The following is a 13,698-nucleotide window of genomic DNA, read 5'->3' on the forward strand; positions in this document are numbered from 1 at the left end:
CAATCATGACTATTCTTTCAATTCAATTTTCTTACTGTGTTTCTATTTGATTGAAGTGGTTTTTCATATTTTCAAAGTTTTAAAAATATTTAGTAAAATTTATCAAATTTATATTTTTTTTTCCTTAAAAAATACTTTTTAAATTAAAAATGCTTCTTAAAACCACTACTAAATGGACTCTTATCATAATTAAGGTTGGTCCAAATAACAACCAACTCTTATTATGTGATCCACGGTGCATATAAAATTTAGGAATGATTTCACTGCTATGTGATTGATCGATTTAACGATTCTAGTTTCATACTTTGTCATAAAAACTAACATTGGTTGTTTTTTTTTTTTTTTTTATGAATGAGTTCACCCTTGTAAGATCACAAAACTTTGTCATTAAGCAATCAACTTATTCTTAATTTATGTCATTAAGCAAATTAAATATGTTTGGTAAAATAATTTAATGGTATAACTTAAAAAATAAAAACAATTAACTTATTCTTAAGTTTGCATTTTCATTTTATCTTTTTACTTCCATTTGTTTTGCCCTAGTTACTTCCATGATTTCCTTTGTTACTCCACAACCCTGTTACTCAACTTCCTATGCCCTATATATAATTTGTGAAGATAAATATGACAATTTGATGATTTAGAATAAGTTTCAAGTTAATTTTATCACTTAAAATAAAAATTAAGTAATAAGTTTTAAGTCAATAACTTAAGTATAATTTAATTTAAAATCAGCTTAAGTCATTAAGTAATAAGTAATAAGTTTTATCAAACATCCTCTAAATGAAGTCCTAACTGGTCAAGTTCACTATGTAATAATAAAATTGACTTAAAGCTTTACCTGAAATTGGAATCAACCCTTTTTTTTCCATCCAATATGGGGAAATCCTTTTATGAAAGGGATCCAAATTATAGTCATACACAAAAATTAATGAATATTTGCATGAAGTAAGTGGGCTTACAATGAAGCATGAGATATGAGAAATAGAAACCTTTGACGGATATCAGAGAGAAGGATAAAAATTTCCATAAAAATACTCAGATCTTTGAAGCCAATTTTTTTGGGACCATTTCTTGAAATGAAATTTAGTAAACAAAAGGGCTGCAACTTCAATTTTATTGGGCCAAGCCTTTTTGAAACTTTAGTGAGGCCCAACCCAAACTGTTTATATGAGATTTTAAAAGTTTTGGCCCAAAAGCTTGATTCAGCCCCAGTTAGAACCTCAATATAGAAGGAAGGGTGTTAGGGCTTTGGTCAAAGTCTAATATACACTGTTGGCCCATTATTTAATAACTTAAACTTATAATTTGAAAGTTGAAGATAGTTGAAACCCAGATTTAAGAATTTGAACATTTTAATTAGGAAGCTTTTGTACTTTTGGATGGCCAAAAAGTGATGATTGTGTTCAATATCAACCTTATAAATATCTTATTATTAATCGAGTTATTTTTTTTTTGACAAAAACTAAGATTATGTTTGATTTTGGAAAATTTAAAAGAAATAAAATATAAAGAAAAAATAGAAAAAAAATTTAAAAAAATTATTTAAAGTCAATAAAATATTTTTATTAACGTGAAAAAATAATTTTCCACCCAAAAATTTGAACATCCGAAATTTGCTTAAAAGAAGAAACCAAAACCAAAAAACAAAAAACAAACAAATGAAGAAAAAAGTATACAAAAAGAAAGCAGAAAGATATGGTAGGTATCATATTATATTACAAGATGAAGAACAAGCAAACCAGGTCGCAATACTCTTAACTGGAATCGAACAAACTCATAAAGATCAGATCAGAAGATAACACCAGTAACTTCTAGGAAGATGATCCACCAGCTCCTGGCTTTATTCTATTTTCATGCATGGGCTCTGAGCTCTGAGACAATGCTCAAGAGATGTTGGGTCGCCTTCTCAAAATTGACGAACCCCGTGAACCAGAAGTCATGGCCATCAATGGTGAGAATCTGGATGTACTTTTCCGATGGATTTTCTCGCATAGTCACCGGGTTGACGGTGCCTATGTTCCCCAAAGGTATCACAACCTGTTCAATCAATAAGTAGTACTGCATGAGAAGCCTAATTTTCCAATCATTTCTTGCTTATTTTATGAGCAACCAAACAGGGATACTTTAGCTTTACCTTGTAGTAGCTCCAAGCCCCCTGCCCAGATGGGGCAGTGAAGGACAAGGGACGGTCACTGCAGAAAGCCAGACGGGCGGTTGAGAGATAGAGGGTGCCGGCAACGTGGCCGGTGGAGGTGGAGAGGTAACAGGCGAAGGTCTTCTTCAACCTCTCGTTGGGATCTGTTGCGAAAGTCTGCTTGTAGAGAGACTCAAATCCACCCCTTGTCATGGCCTTTGCCCTCAAATTCACCTTTCCGCATGCAGCTTCTGACACTGAGTGCCCCATTTTCACTGCAAATTAATATATATCAAACTAATAGTTTACTGAAATTAATGAAGTTTGTGAAGATGAAACTTACAGTTGTGCCAGATGTTTCTGGCAATGATCTCAGCCTTTCTGCTCCATGAATTGAAGGTATGAATGACAGGCTCAAAAGGGTTGTTTCTGGGCTTCTCAACAGGGGCGAACTGAAGGTATGGCTGGTGGTAGATCTGCTGGTGATCACCCTTCCACATGGCTGCCTTCTGGTTGTCTGGGTGTACAGTGGGCACTGCTGGTGGCCCCATCACGTGTGTTCCCCATTTCTTAGTGTCCTCGCCTGAAGATTTAGGCAAAGAATATGGTTGCTGAGAATCTGATTCTTTGGCCTTGGGGGATGGTGGAGATTGACCTTCTAATGTGCTAGTCATGGTTGAAAGAAAGGAACAAAAGAATTATTAGCCTTTTTGGGAATCAAGATAAGAACAAGAGCTCAATTTGGGAGGTGGGTCTGAAGAGGTTTAAGATTTTATAGATGAAGATGATACGGAGAATCTGCACATGATCTTGTTTCCTTTGCAATGAAGCATATGGGCTTGGTCTTTCCAGAAGGGGCAATGTTTGTTGACACCCTGATGCTTCTGGATCACGCCACGTAGTTATTCATGGGTCCCACTCTAATTTTTCTTTTAGATTTCTATATTTTCAACGTGTATACCAAAGATTTATATAAAGTAGATAATATATCAAATCTTAGGATAGCATAAATTATTCATACTTATCATATCTTAAGTTTAATTAAAAATGAGATAAAATAAATAGTATGATATCTTATTTATCATTTATTTATACATCTTTAATATCTTAATCTTAAATTAAGATGTAGAATATGCATATCTCATATGTTATAATTTTTTTTTTTTAAATTTTACTTATTTTATCAAATAATTTTTTATTATAAAATTAAATTTGTGATTAAAAAAAATAACAACTAAAAAAATATTTACAAAATATCTTATAAAATAATATTTTTTGCCAAACACCTAATTGTTTTTCAAAAATATTTTTTATATGCCTTCTAGAAGCATTTTTATCGTAAAAACTTGTTACAAAAATAAACTATTTAAAAAAAAATTTAAATACTTTTAAGAACTAAAAAAATCATTTATAATGATTTCTTTATAACACTTTGGTGGTGTTTATTTTTTGGTTGAATAAAATAAGTCAAAATATTTAATTTTTTTTATTAAGTTAAAAATACTTTATTGATATTAATCAACATAACTAAAGTGAAATTACTATTAATAAATTTAATTTAATTATATTGGTGGACGTCAATATTACTTTTAATTAATTAAAAAAAACAAAATATTTTAATTTTTTCTATTCACTAAAAAAACAAACACCCCTCCCTCACACAATAAAAAAAAATACTTATATTAAAAACACTTCCAATTAAAATCCCACTTTAATTATAATCTTTAAAGGGCTTCCACACACAGCGAAGTAAAGATATAATGTGATATGATTCTTCACCTTTCCCATTTCAAGCTCATTCCTCAAAATCAAATTTGACCGATTTGAAAAAGGTATATGATATTACATTGGGCTAACCCGGAAGAGAAGCAAAAGAAAAGAAAAGAAAAGATAAAAGATTGTGGAAGACGCAAAATTATACCTAAATTTGGCGTCATCCAGAATACGTCTACGTGGTGTCTGGAGTTGAGAATGAGACAATGGTGGAACCTTCCTCCTTTGGCTCTAAGCCTGACCTTTTGGGTCCACGTGCCTTGTCAACAGCCATGGTGGAAGCATGCAGCTCCATCTCATCGCCACGAGTGACACCTCAACTCTGCCCTTCTAACTTCTCACACTGGTTTTAATAATTTCGATTCGAGAGTCTGCCTTCGATCGGCCAGGCAGAGGATGAGTTACCAGCATATTCATCATTCTCCTCAAGGTCATTTACCCTTCTTCTTCTTCAGTTTTTTGGCATATCTTTTATTGATTTTCTGCTAATATTGGTATGCATTTTCAGGGTTTGGAGGACCTTTTCCATCAGCAGTGCCACCACCGGGGTTTCCTTATGACGCACCGCCACCTCCACCGCCACCGCCATCCCGACCTGGGCCTGGGTACCAGGATTACTTCACTGAAGGCTACAACCAGCCTCCACAGCCCACCTATGAACACACCCACCACTACCGCTATGGGGATGATTTCCGGGGGCGGTGTTGGTCATTCTGCAGAGGATGGTATTCCCCCCTCTCTCTCCCCCTCCCTCCCTCCCTCCCACTTAAAAATTTAATAATCTTTTGGCGATTTTTCAGTTGTGCTGCACTTTGCTGCTGCTGTATGTTGGAAGAGTGCTGCCTTTAAGGTTGGATGCTTCCACTCCTCTACTTAAATCTTCAACTTAAAATCTTTTCTTCTCTCCCTTTTTTTTTTTTTGAGAATTTTTTAATTTGTTTTTAAAAACTCCATTAGATTTGGATGGTTTTAGCCTTTAAGGTGGTATTGCTTATTCCATCTGCTCCAATTATATATATAATTAAATAAAAGTAATTTAATTTAATTTATTATTTTTGAACTTATATAAAATAAAAAATATTATTTTTCAAAAAAAATAGATTATAAAATTAATGATATTTATTTATTTAAAAAATTTATTCATTTTTAATACAAGTAAAAATTTTAAAAATTACAAACTAAATGGTATAATATATATATATATATATATATATATATTCAGCGTTTTGGAAGAAATTTTTGGGGTTATTTCTTCCTCTCAATTCCATAATTTTTGTGAGTTGCAGTTGTGCTGCTGTGTAATGGAGGAGTGGTGCTGCTGCTGCTGCTGCTTCTAGGGTTTGATGGCTCTGGTGATGTATGTAAACATGCTGTCTACTGATGCCTATGCTGTAATCAGTCTTTTAAACTTCTAAACCTACATTTTCTGATGAAATTCTGCATCCTTTGAATAAATATTTCATATGTAAATGCATCCAATAATTTAATCAAATATATGTTGTTGGAAAATGCTGAGGAATCGAAAACTAACCATACCCAACTCTAAATTTGAATATTTTGTATGTATTATGTATTCTCAATCACTTAGTTCACTTTTGATTCTCGAAAAGCAATAAGAAAAAAAAAATTAAAGAAAATGATTTTCTTATAGGGAAAAATATATAAAAAAAAATAAATATAATCAAAATTAGTAAAAAACTTATGCATTTTTTTTATTTAATCTTTATATCAATATATAAAAATCAGAATTTGAAGCAACAAATAAAAATAATTTATTACTGAGGAATAATTTTTTTGCAAAACAAATTTAATTTCAATGCAAATCAATTAAGATTTGTTGGAAAATGCAGGAATCGAATACTAACCATACCCAACTCTAAATTTGAATTTTTTGTATGTTTTATGTAGCCTCGATCACTTTGGTCATGTTTGATTTTCGAAAAGTACAAAGAAAGAAGAAAAATATTAAGAAAAATGTTTTTATCATATTTGGTTAAAAAAAACTTCTGTATTTTTTTATTATTTAATTTTTATATTCATGTGTTAAAATAATAAACAAATTTGAAGTAACAAATAAGAATAATTATTGACTTTAAATTTATTTTTATTTTTATTTCTTTTTATTTTCTTTTTCTTAAAAATTTTGGACAACCAAATATAGTCTAAATGAATAGTCTAAATGAATATGCAAAGAAATAAATGAGATTTCGAGAAAAATAATGAGACCTAAGCAAAATATAAATAAATGAAAACATTTTTATTCTAGTTTTTTTGTCATCAACCACCAACTTTTTTTTGTGTATAACAATGAAAAAACTAATTTTTGATATTGTGTGTGTTTAGAATTGAATTTAAATTCTTTAAAACTCCGGTGTAAATAGAAGAAATTGCTTTTGCTTCTACATATAATGTTGTGAGATTTCATGTTCTAGGTGATAATGGAATTTTGTATTTAGTAGCTTTAAAATAATCACTTAAAAATTAAGGGTTTGATTTTATTACAGAGATATTTGTAGTTGTTGATTTTGTTTCTCTTTGGTTTTTTATTAGTTTTTGTTTTGTTTTTTTGTTTAATAACTTTTTCTTTTTTAGTTTCTCAATGATATAAGATAGAAAGTTGTTACTATCGAAATCTCAAATCCAAACTAATATTTAAGTATATATATATATATATATATATATATATATATATATATATATATATAAATATTTTAATTAAGATTTGTAGATAAAATGAAAACTTAACCTCAGTTAAGTTTTTAAATGAAACTTAATCATATTAGATAAAATAGAAACTTAACTGAGGTTAAGTTTTTTAATGAAACTAAATCATAGTATAGCATAGGTTATTATAATCCTTTTTTTTTTATTTTTGTGAATGAAAATGGAACTTAACAATTAAGTTTCCTTATAAATGAATCTTAATAATTCATATGACCATTATGATTAGGAAAAATAATAAAAGAAAAGTAAGGCTAAAAATAGTTTTTATATGTAATGTTTTATTTTTAATTCTTCTCTTTATTTGTATAAATTTTTTTAACAACTAGAAAAAAAAAAACAACTGAAAATAATTAAAACATATTATCTCCAAAATATCATATTTTGTATTTTTAAGAATGTAAAATTGTTTTTTATTTTCTATTGTCAAACATGTTTTCTACTTTTGTGTTTTAGAGAATAGAAAGTTAATTTTGAAAACGGTCATCAAACACGACCTAAATTTCTCATTACAACTCTGAGAAAATAAAGACTATGCTTAAATGAGAAAAACATCCAAAAGGGGAGTGAATTGGGTTTTTCAAAAACTTTTTCAACACAACAAATTCAAGTACAATATAATAAAAATAAAGAGATAGAGTTAGAGAATTCAAATTCGGATTTTATAGCAGTTCAATACTTCCTTACCTATGTCCACTCTCCTCAATATTCTAACCGAGTGAGGGTTCCACTAACTTGAAGCTTCAACTAAACTTCCAATCTTCTTACACTTGGATTCTAGATCCAATGGGCTCTTACACAATCTCTTCAAGATTCAAACTTCTTGAAGGCTTTAACACTCAATTTTTATAAGAACGAATCCCTCAACCTAGCTCAATGATAGTTCAAATACAAAACAAAGCTAGGATGACTCACAAAGGTGCACTAAAAGATATGCAAGTGAGGATGGTCGACTGGGAAGAAAGGAACCTCAATCGGGAAGGGAAGGCTACTAGAAGAGAGAGAGTGTTTTTGACACTCCTCGACCGGTCCTCGACTGGACAAGGGCAATCGATCAACCGATTCCCTGATTGGTTGAGCCGGTTGGTCTATGCCTCGACCGGTTCAGCATTTTGGCCCCGAAAACCTATCTTTTCAATTATTTTCCTTCTAACACTTAGGCAAGGTCTTTAGGTAAATTAATATGTCAATTTTGAAACGTTTTGTCTAAGGTATATTTGATAAAACTCGGGTTTTAATGAAATCGTAATTTTAAAGAATAAACCTAGTTTTCAAAAATGCATGAAAAGATATGAAAAACCTAAGTGCACCCATGTATTCATCTTACATTTGTTTCGTATGATTAAAAGTCTTCCGAAAGTCTCGATCTTGTATTCATTTGGTCCTTTGATGAATTTCCGAATTTATACTTGAGATTCTTTACAATTCAAACCAATTAGTCACTTAACCATGGTTTGTTTTCATCAAAACCTGATCAGGAGAACCCTTGGACTAACAATCTCCCCTTTTTTTATGATGACAAACCTTAGTTATCTAGGAGAAGAAAAAAATCTCCCCCTCAAACCAATCATGGATCAATCAATCAAAATTTATGAATGTAAAACCAAGATAATCAGGACATGCGAATTTTCAATAGGAAACAATGTAAATCATGAAAATAGCATATATATATATATATATATATATATATAGTAAAGTCATAAACATATAAGCTAATCCTAACAGATATGACAATGATATGTATGTAGGTTTCCTAGATCTTAGTTATCTCTCCCCTTTTGGAAACATAAAAAAGAAACGAAGGGGGTCACGATGAAATCAAGGCTGAGAAGGTGGAGGTGGAAACACAAAGCGGAGGTAAGCCATCATCTCCTCATGCTGACTCTCCTGGCGACTCTTAATGCACTCAATCCTCTGCTAGAAATGATCAAATGCAGCCTGCTGTTGATCCATGCAATCCTCCATACGCTCAAATCTCTACTATAGATACTCAAATTGAGAAGTGAAGCCAGTTTGATATTGATCCATGCAATCCTCCATGGAGTAAAATTGAGTATCACTGACTACTGCAATCTCCTCCATACGAGTGCCAAGTTAGCTGATCTGAGTAGATAAATTCATCCAATGCGCATGATCAGGAACGTAAGATGTCTGATGAGGTAATGTCTCGGTGTGAGGGGGCTCAGTGAATGATGGCTGAGAAGATGGTTCCTCTGTGTATGTCGACTCAGACATCATCGGCTCAAGGAATGTGGCCTCAAACTGAACACCCTCGGACTGGAGTGAAGGGATGTCAAGCTCGGGCTCTCTCTGCTCAAAGCCTCTCTGAGGGTCTAACCCATCTTCCATCTCTTGGATCTCGACCTCGTTCTCTACTCCGGGATGCACCTGTCCCTGTCCTCGGGTTTGTGCTGGTGGTCGCTCTACTCTCCTAACCCATGAGTCATCGGGGGCCTTCTCAAACTTCATCCACCCCAAAAACTGCTCATCATATGTATCATAAATACTGGGGGCCTCGAAATCTGTCTCTCTACTCAAATCGACTTTGACATCCTTGAATACTCGAGTGAGGAAGCGACCAAAGGGGAGTACGCGGGTCGTGCTCTCGCAACATGATATCATGTACATCATCATCAGATATCCCACGTGAATTCGTCTCCTCGTCAGAATGGAGTCCATAAGGAATGCCTCAAGGTAGGAGACTTCATCTCGGTGCCCACCTCGTAGCAACAGGATGGAGAAGATCATGTGGTGCAGGACTCGGTTGATCATGGTCAGGCTATGTGTCGATGGTTTGCCCATCCCCTGGGCGTCTACAAGTCCACACGTCCTCTTAATAGCCTCTCTAAGCTCGAAACCCGGCACAGTGGGCCAAGCCTTGGACTCATACACCCTAAGTCCAACTGGAGCAATGTTGAAAATGCGGCAGATACTCTCCGGGTCCAGCTGGATCTCAACACCTCTAACGGGGGAAATGATCAGTCCACCAAGTCCATATGTCACTCTTGAATAGAAAGCTCGCACCAGAGTCGGGAAAATCGGCTTCAAAATCATCACTACTGGTTGCCAACCCATTCGTAAAAAAATTCTTTCAAACCCGAAATGTTGTAGTTGGGAGAAATTGATACTTCTCCTTGGAACTACTTTCCTCTGAGCGAACTTCTGCTTATACCTCTGATAATCCTCTACGAAACTGAAGAGAGTCATGTCAAACCTCGCCTTTCGGTGAGCCTCTGATTACTACTCAAAAACCACATATTTTCGATACTAACTTTCATGTGTTTACACCTTTTTGAGTAGTAATTATGCCTAATTGCCCAAGTAATACATTACTACCCCTACAAGTGATACTAATGGTTTTTGTTGAGTTTTGGAGATATTTTAAGGTGATTTTTGAAGCATGGAGTGACAAATGGAAAATGAATGGAGGAGGGTACATAATGTGGTCATGAGGAAGAGGAAATGCACTTGAACCAAGCTTTGAAGCTTAATTGAAGGTGGTGTAGATGGATTAAACATGAAGAAATGAGAGAAGTTGTAAAGAGGAGCCGGAATAGCATAATTGTCGGTTTCGCATGACCATGCGAAATTTTCGCACAGTCATGCGAAATGAGACAGAAGGGAGGTGGCTGCAGCATAAGAGGAAATTTTGAGGAAGTAATTTCGCATGACCATGCGAAATTTTCGCACAGTCATGCGAAACGCTCCAGAAGAACGAAAAGGAAGCTGTTGCATTCTCCACTTCGCACCATCATGCGAGATTGCTAGGGCTCGTGCGAAAATTCATTTTCTCCAGCTTCCTTGATGAAGAAGCATCCGGAAGACCTCTAGAATGTTGCCAAGTGTCATTTTTACCTTGGCCTATAAATAGAAACGGGATTAACTCATTTAAGAACTTTTGATACATTTCTAATTGTATAACTTTTCATACTTCTTCTCTCTATATAATTCTCCATTTTCCTTCAGTTTCTCTTATTTTCTCGGTAGCCAAACATGTCTTGTGAGATCAAATCTCCAAGCATGAGTGGCTAAATCACGTTTTTCTCGGAGGAAGGAGGATCTAAAGGCGAGATCTATGGTGAATTAGAGAATTGAGCCCGAATTGTAAAGGTAATTAGATCCAATTGATTGATTAATTGAAATTTGGGGATTTTTCTCTTCAAATTGTCTTGAATGATTACTACAATGCAAGCTAGGTAGATTCATCAAATTCTTAATGCTAGATTTGATGAAATTGAATAGTTGCATTGTGTGAATCATTGGAAGATAGTTTAAGATGAATTGAATTTATGATTCAAATTGATCTCTTGGATTAGATTACCTAATTTTAAGAGAAATTAGATCTAGATCTAAAGCTAAATCAAAAATCGGTTTAGATGAAAATTTAGGTTTTCAATCTAACTTGATGAAAATTAGATCTCAACACCTATTCACCATGGAAATTGCTCTCTAGAAAATCCTAACTCCGAGAATCTCACATCTTATAAATTTTCTTCTCTTTTACACTTCATTTTCAATTCAATTTGAATACATTGCTATCTTGAGAATTTATCATGCAATTTCAAGTAAATTTCACTTGATCACCATCATTTCTTATCATCTCGTTCAAGCCTTAATTACCGAGAATAATCCATCCTTGTGGACGATACCTAAATACCACTATACTACGGTAGTTTGTACTAAAACCACTTTTTGATCGGGTACAAATTGCTATAGAATAGTGAATTAGGTTATAAATTTTGTTTTGATCCAATAAACGACAAAAATCCGAGCGATCAAAAATGGCGCCGTTGCCGGGGATGGTGCCAAGGTGATTGAGGCATTTTCTTTGGTGAGGATTAACCCTTGTGATCCACATCACAAGATTGGTGAAGTTCTCTTTACCGATTCTCCGCTTTCATTTTATTTTTTTCCAGATTTCATTTTTCTTTTTATTATTTTTTTTCTCTTTTGTTCTTTTTGTTTTGTTTTGGTTTTTCTTAGCTTGTTTTGTAGGCTCTCCATTGCATGCTACATTGAGAATAAAATTCAAGGGAGAGATTGAAAAGAACTTACATTGCTAATCATCTTTGGTTTGTGATCCAATTGTTGAGGAAATGGAAAATCAAGGGGAAAATCAACAAACTCAACAAGGACCAAACAATGGCAATTCTCACATGTCTAGATCAATGAGAGAATATATGCATCCTCAAAGGATAGGCATGGGATCATGTATAGTTCTTCCTAATGAGCCTATTGTGATAAAAACTCACTTGGTACCCCTTCTACCTCAATTTCATGGAATGGAGAATGAGAATCCTTATACTCACATCAAGGATTTTGAAGAAGTTTGTCATACCTTTCAAGAAGGGACTGCATCCATAGAGCTTATGAGATTGAAGCTTTTTCCATTCACATTGAAGGATAAGGCTAAGTTGTGGTTAAACTCATTGAGGCCCCAAAGCATAAGGTCATGGTTGGAACTACAAACAACCTTCTTGAAGAAATTTTTCCCCATACATCGCACAAGTGGCTTGAAGAGGCAAATTACCAACTTTGTGGCATTGGACAATGAAAAATTTTATGCTTGTTGGGAAAGATATATGGAAGTAGTCAATGCTTGTCCTCATCATGGTTTTGACACATGGATGTTGGTGAGTTACTTCTATGATGGCATGTCGCCAACTATGAAGCAATTGCTAGAAACCATGTGTGGAGGTGACTTTATGAGCAAAAGTCCCGATGAAGCTTTTGAATTTTTGAATTATGTGGTTGAAATATCAAGGTCATGGGATGAGCCACATGAAAGGGATTTACACAAGTCCAAGTCTCAAAGCAATTCAAAAGGAGGAATGTATATGTTGAATGAAGATGTTGATCTACAAGCTAAAATGGTAGCTTTGACAAAAAGGCTAGAGGAACTTGAAGCTAAGGGATTTCATGAGGTGAATGCAATATATGATAATCCAATTTACATGGAGCAATGTTCTAATTGTCAATCTATAGAACATGAAGTGAGTGGTTGTTCTACAATACCAGCCATGGGGGAAAGACTTGTTGAGAATCATCCGAACATGTCATGGAATTGTGGACAAGATCAATTTTCTTCAAGGCAATACTCACAAAGCCAACAATTCATGGAAGACTCTCCACAACAAGTTTCTTTGGTTGAGCAAGCTATTGTAAACTTGAGTAAAATTTTGGGAGATTTTATTGGTGATCAAAAGAATATCAATACTCAAGTAAACCAAAGGATAGATCATGTGGAGACATCTTTCAATCAGAAATTTGATAGCTTGCAAACCAATCTCACACAAAAGATTGATAATATGCAGCTTGTTATTTCTAAACTCACAAGCATGCATACGGTGCAAGAAAAAGGAAAATTCTCTTCACAACCCCAACAAAATCCAAGTGGAGTCCATGAAATTGGAGAGACAAGTGAAAGTTCTATTGAGAAGGATGAAGTCAAAGCAGTCATTACCTTAAGAGGTGGTAAGCAAGTTGATCAACCTATGCCAAAACCAAAAGAGAATAAAAGAGGGGAACAAAAGGAAAATGTGAAAGAACAAGAAAAAGGGAAAGAGGTGAATGAGGATGATAGATCAAAGGAAGATGAGATTGTTAAAGAAAAGGTTAATAAGAAAGATATGCTCTTAGCTCCACCTTTTCCCATGGCTCTTCAATCCAAGAAAGTGGTAAATAATGCTCCAGAAATTTTTGAAATTCTCAAGCAAGTCAAAGTCAATATACCACTCCTTGACATGATTAGACAAGTTCCAACCTATGCCAAGTTTCTTAAGGATTTGTGTACCATAAAGAGAGGGATGCATTTGAAAAAGAAAGCTTTCTTGACTGAACAAGTTAGTGCAATCATCCAATGCAAGACTCCAATCAAGTATAAGGATCCGGGATGTCCAACTATCTCGGTGAATATTTGCAACACTTTTGTGAAAAGAGCACTTTTAGATTTGGGGGCAAGTGTAAATCTTCTTCCCTACTCGGTATATAAGCAATTGGGGCTTGGAGAACTAAAGTCTACTTCCATCACACTTTCATTGGCGGATAGATCGGTTAAGTTTCCAAGA

At 34.0% G+C, this 13,698-nt stretch overlaps 2 protein-coding genes across 2 annotated transcripts; one reads left to right on the forward strand and one right to left on the reverse strand.

Annotated features, from left to right (window-relative positions):
* Positions 1 to 1,676: 1,676 nt before the first annotated feature.
* Positions 1,677 to 2,901, reverse strand: LOC117919629 (GEM-like protein 5). The gene is made up of 3 exons (XM_034836840.1): positions 2,481 to 2,901; positions 2,138 to 2,412; positions 1,677 to 2,040 (listed from the first exon to the last, which is right to left on the reverse strand). The coding sequence occupies exons 1-3, from the start codon at positions 2,809 to 2,811 to the stop codon at positions 1,855 to 1,857; spliced, it is 792 nt and encodes a 263-aa protein (XP_034692731.1). The 5' UTR covers positions 2,812 to 2,901; the 3' UTR covers positions 1,677 to 1,854.
* Positions 2,902 to 4,224: 1,323 nt separating this feature from the next.
* LOC117923570 (cysteine-rich and transmembrane domain-containing protein WIH2-like) lies at positions 4,225 to 5,436 on the forward strand. Its single transcript, XM_034841922.1, has 4 exons — positions 4,225 to 4,340; positions 4,419 to 4,635; positions 4,711 to 4,760; positions 5,197 to 5,436. Exons 1-3 carry the CDS (start codon positions 4,307 to 4,309, stop codon positions 4,757 to 4,759), a joined length of 300 nt encoding a protein of 99 aa, XP_034697813.1. The 5' UTR covers positions 4,225 to 4,306; the 3' UTR covers position 4,760; positions 5,197 to 5,436.
* The last annotated feature ends 8,262 nt before the right edge of the window (positions 5,437 to 13,698 follow it).

The sequence above is a fragment of the Vitis riparia genome, chromosome 1 (genome assembly GCF_004353265.1).
Source record: "Vitis riparia cultivar Riparia Gloire de Montpellier isolate 1030 chromosome 1, EGFV_Vit.rip_1.0, whole genome shotgun sequence".
In the NCBI taxonomy this organism is placed as follows: domain Eukaryota; kingdom Viridiplantae; phylum Streptophyta; class Magnoliopsida; order Vitales; family Vitaceae; genus Vitis; species Vitis riparia.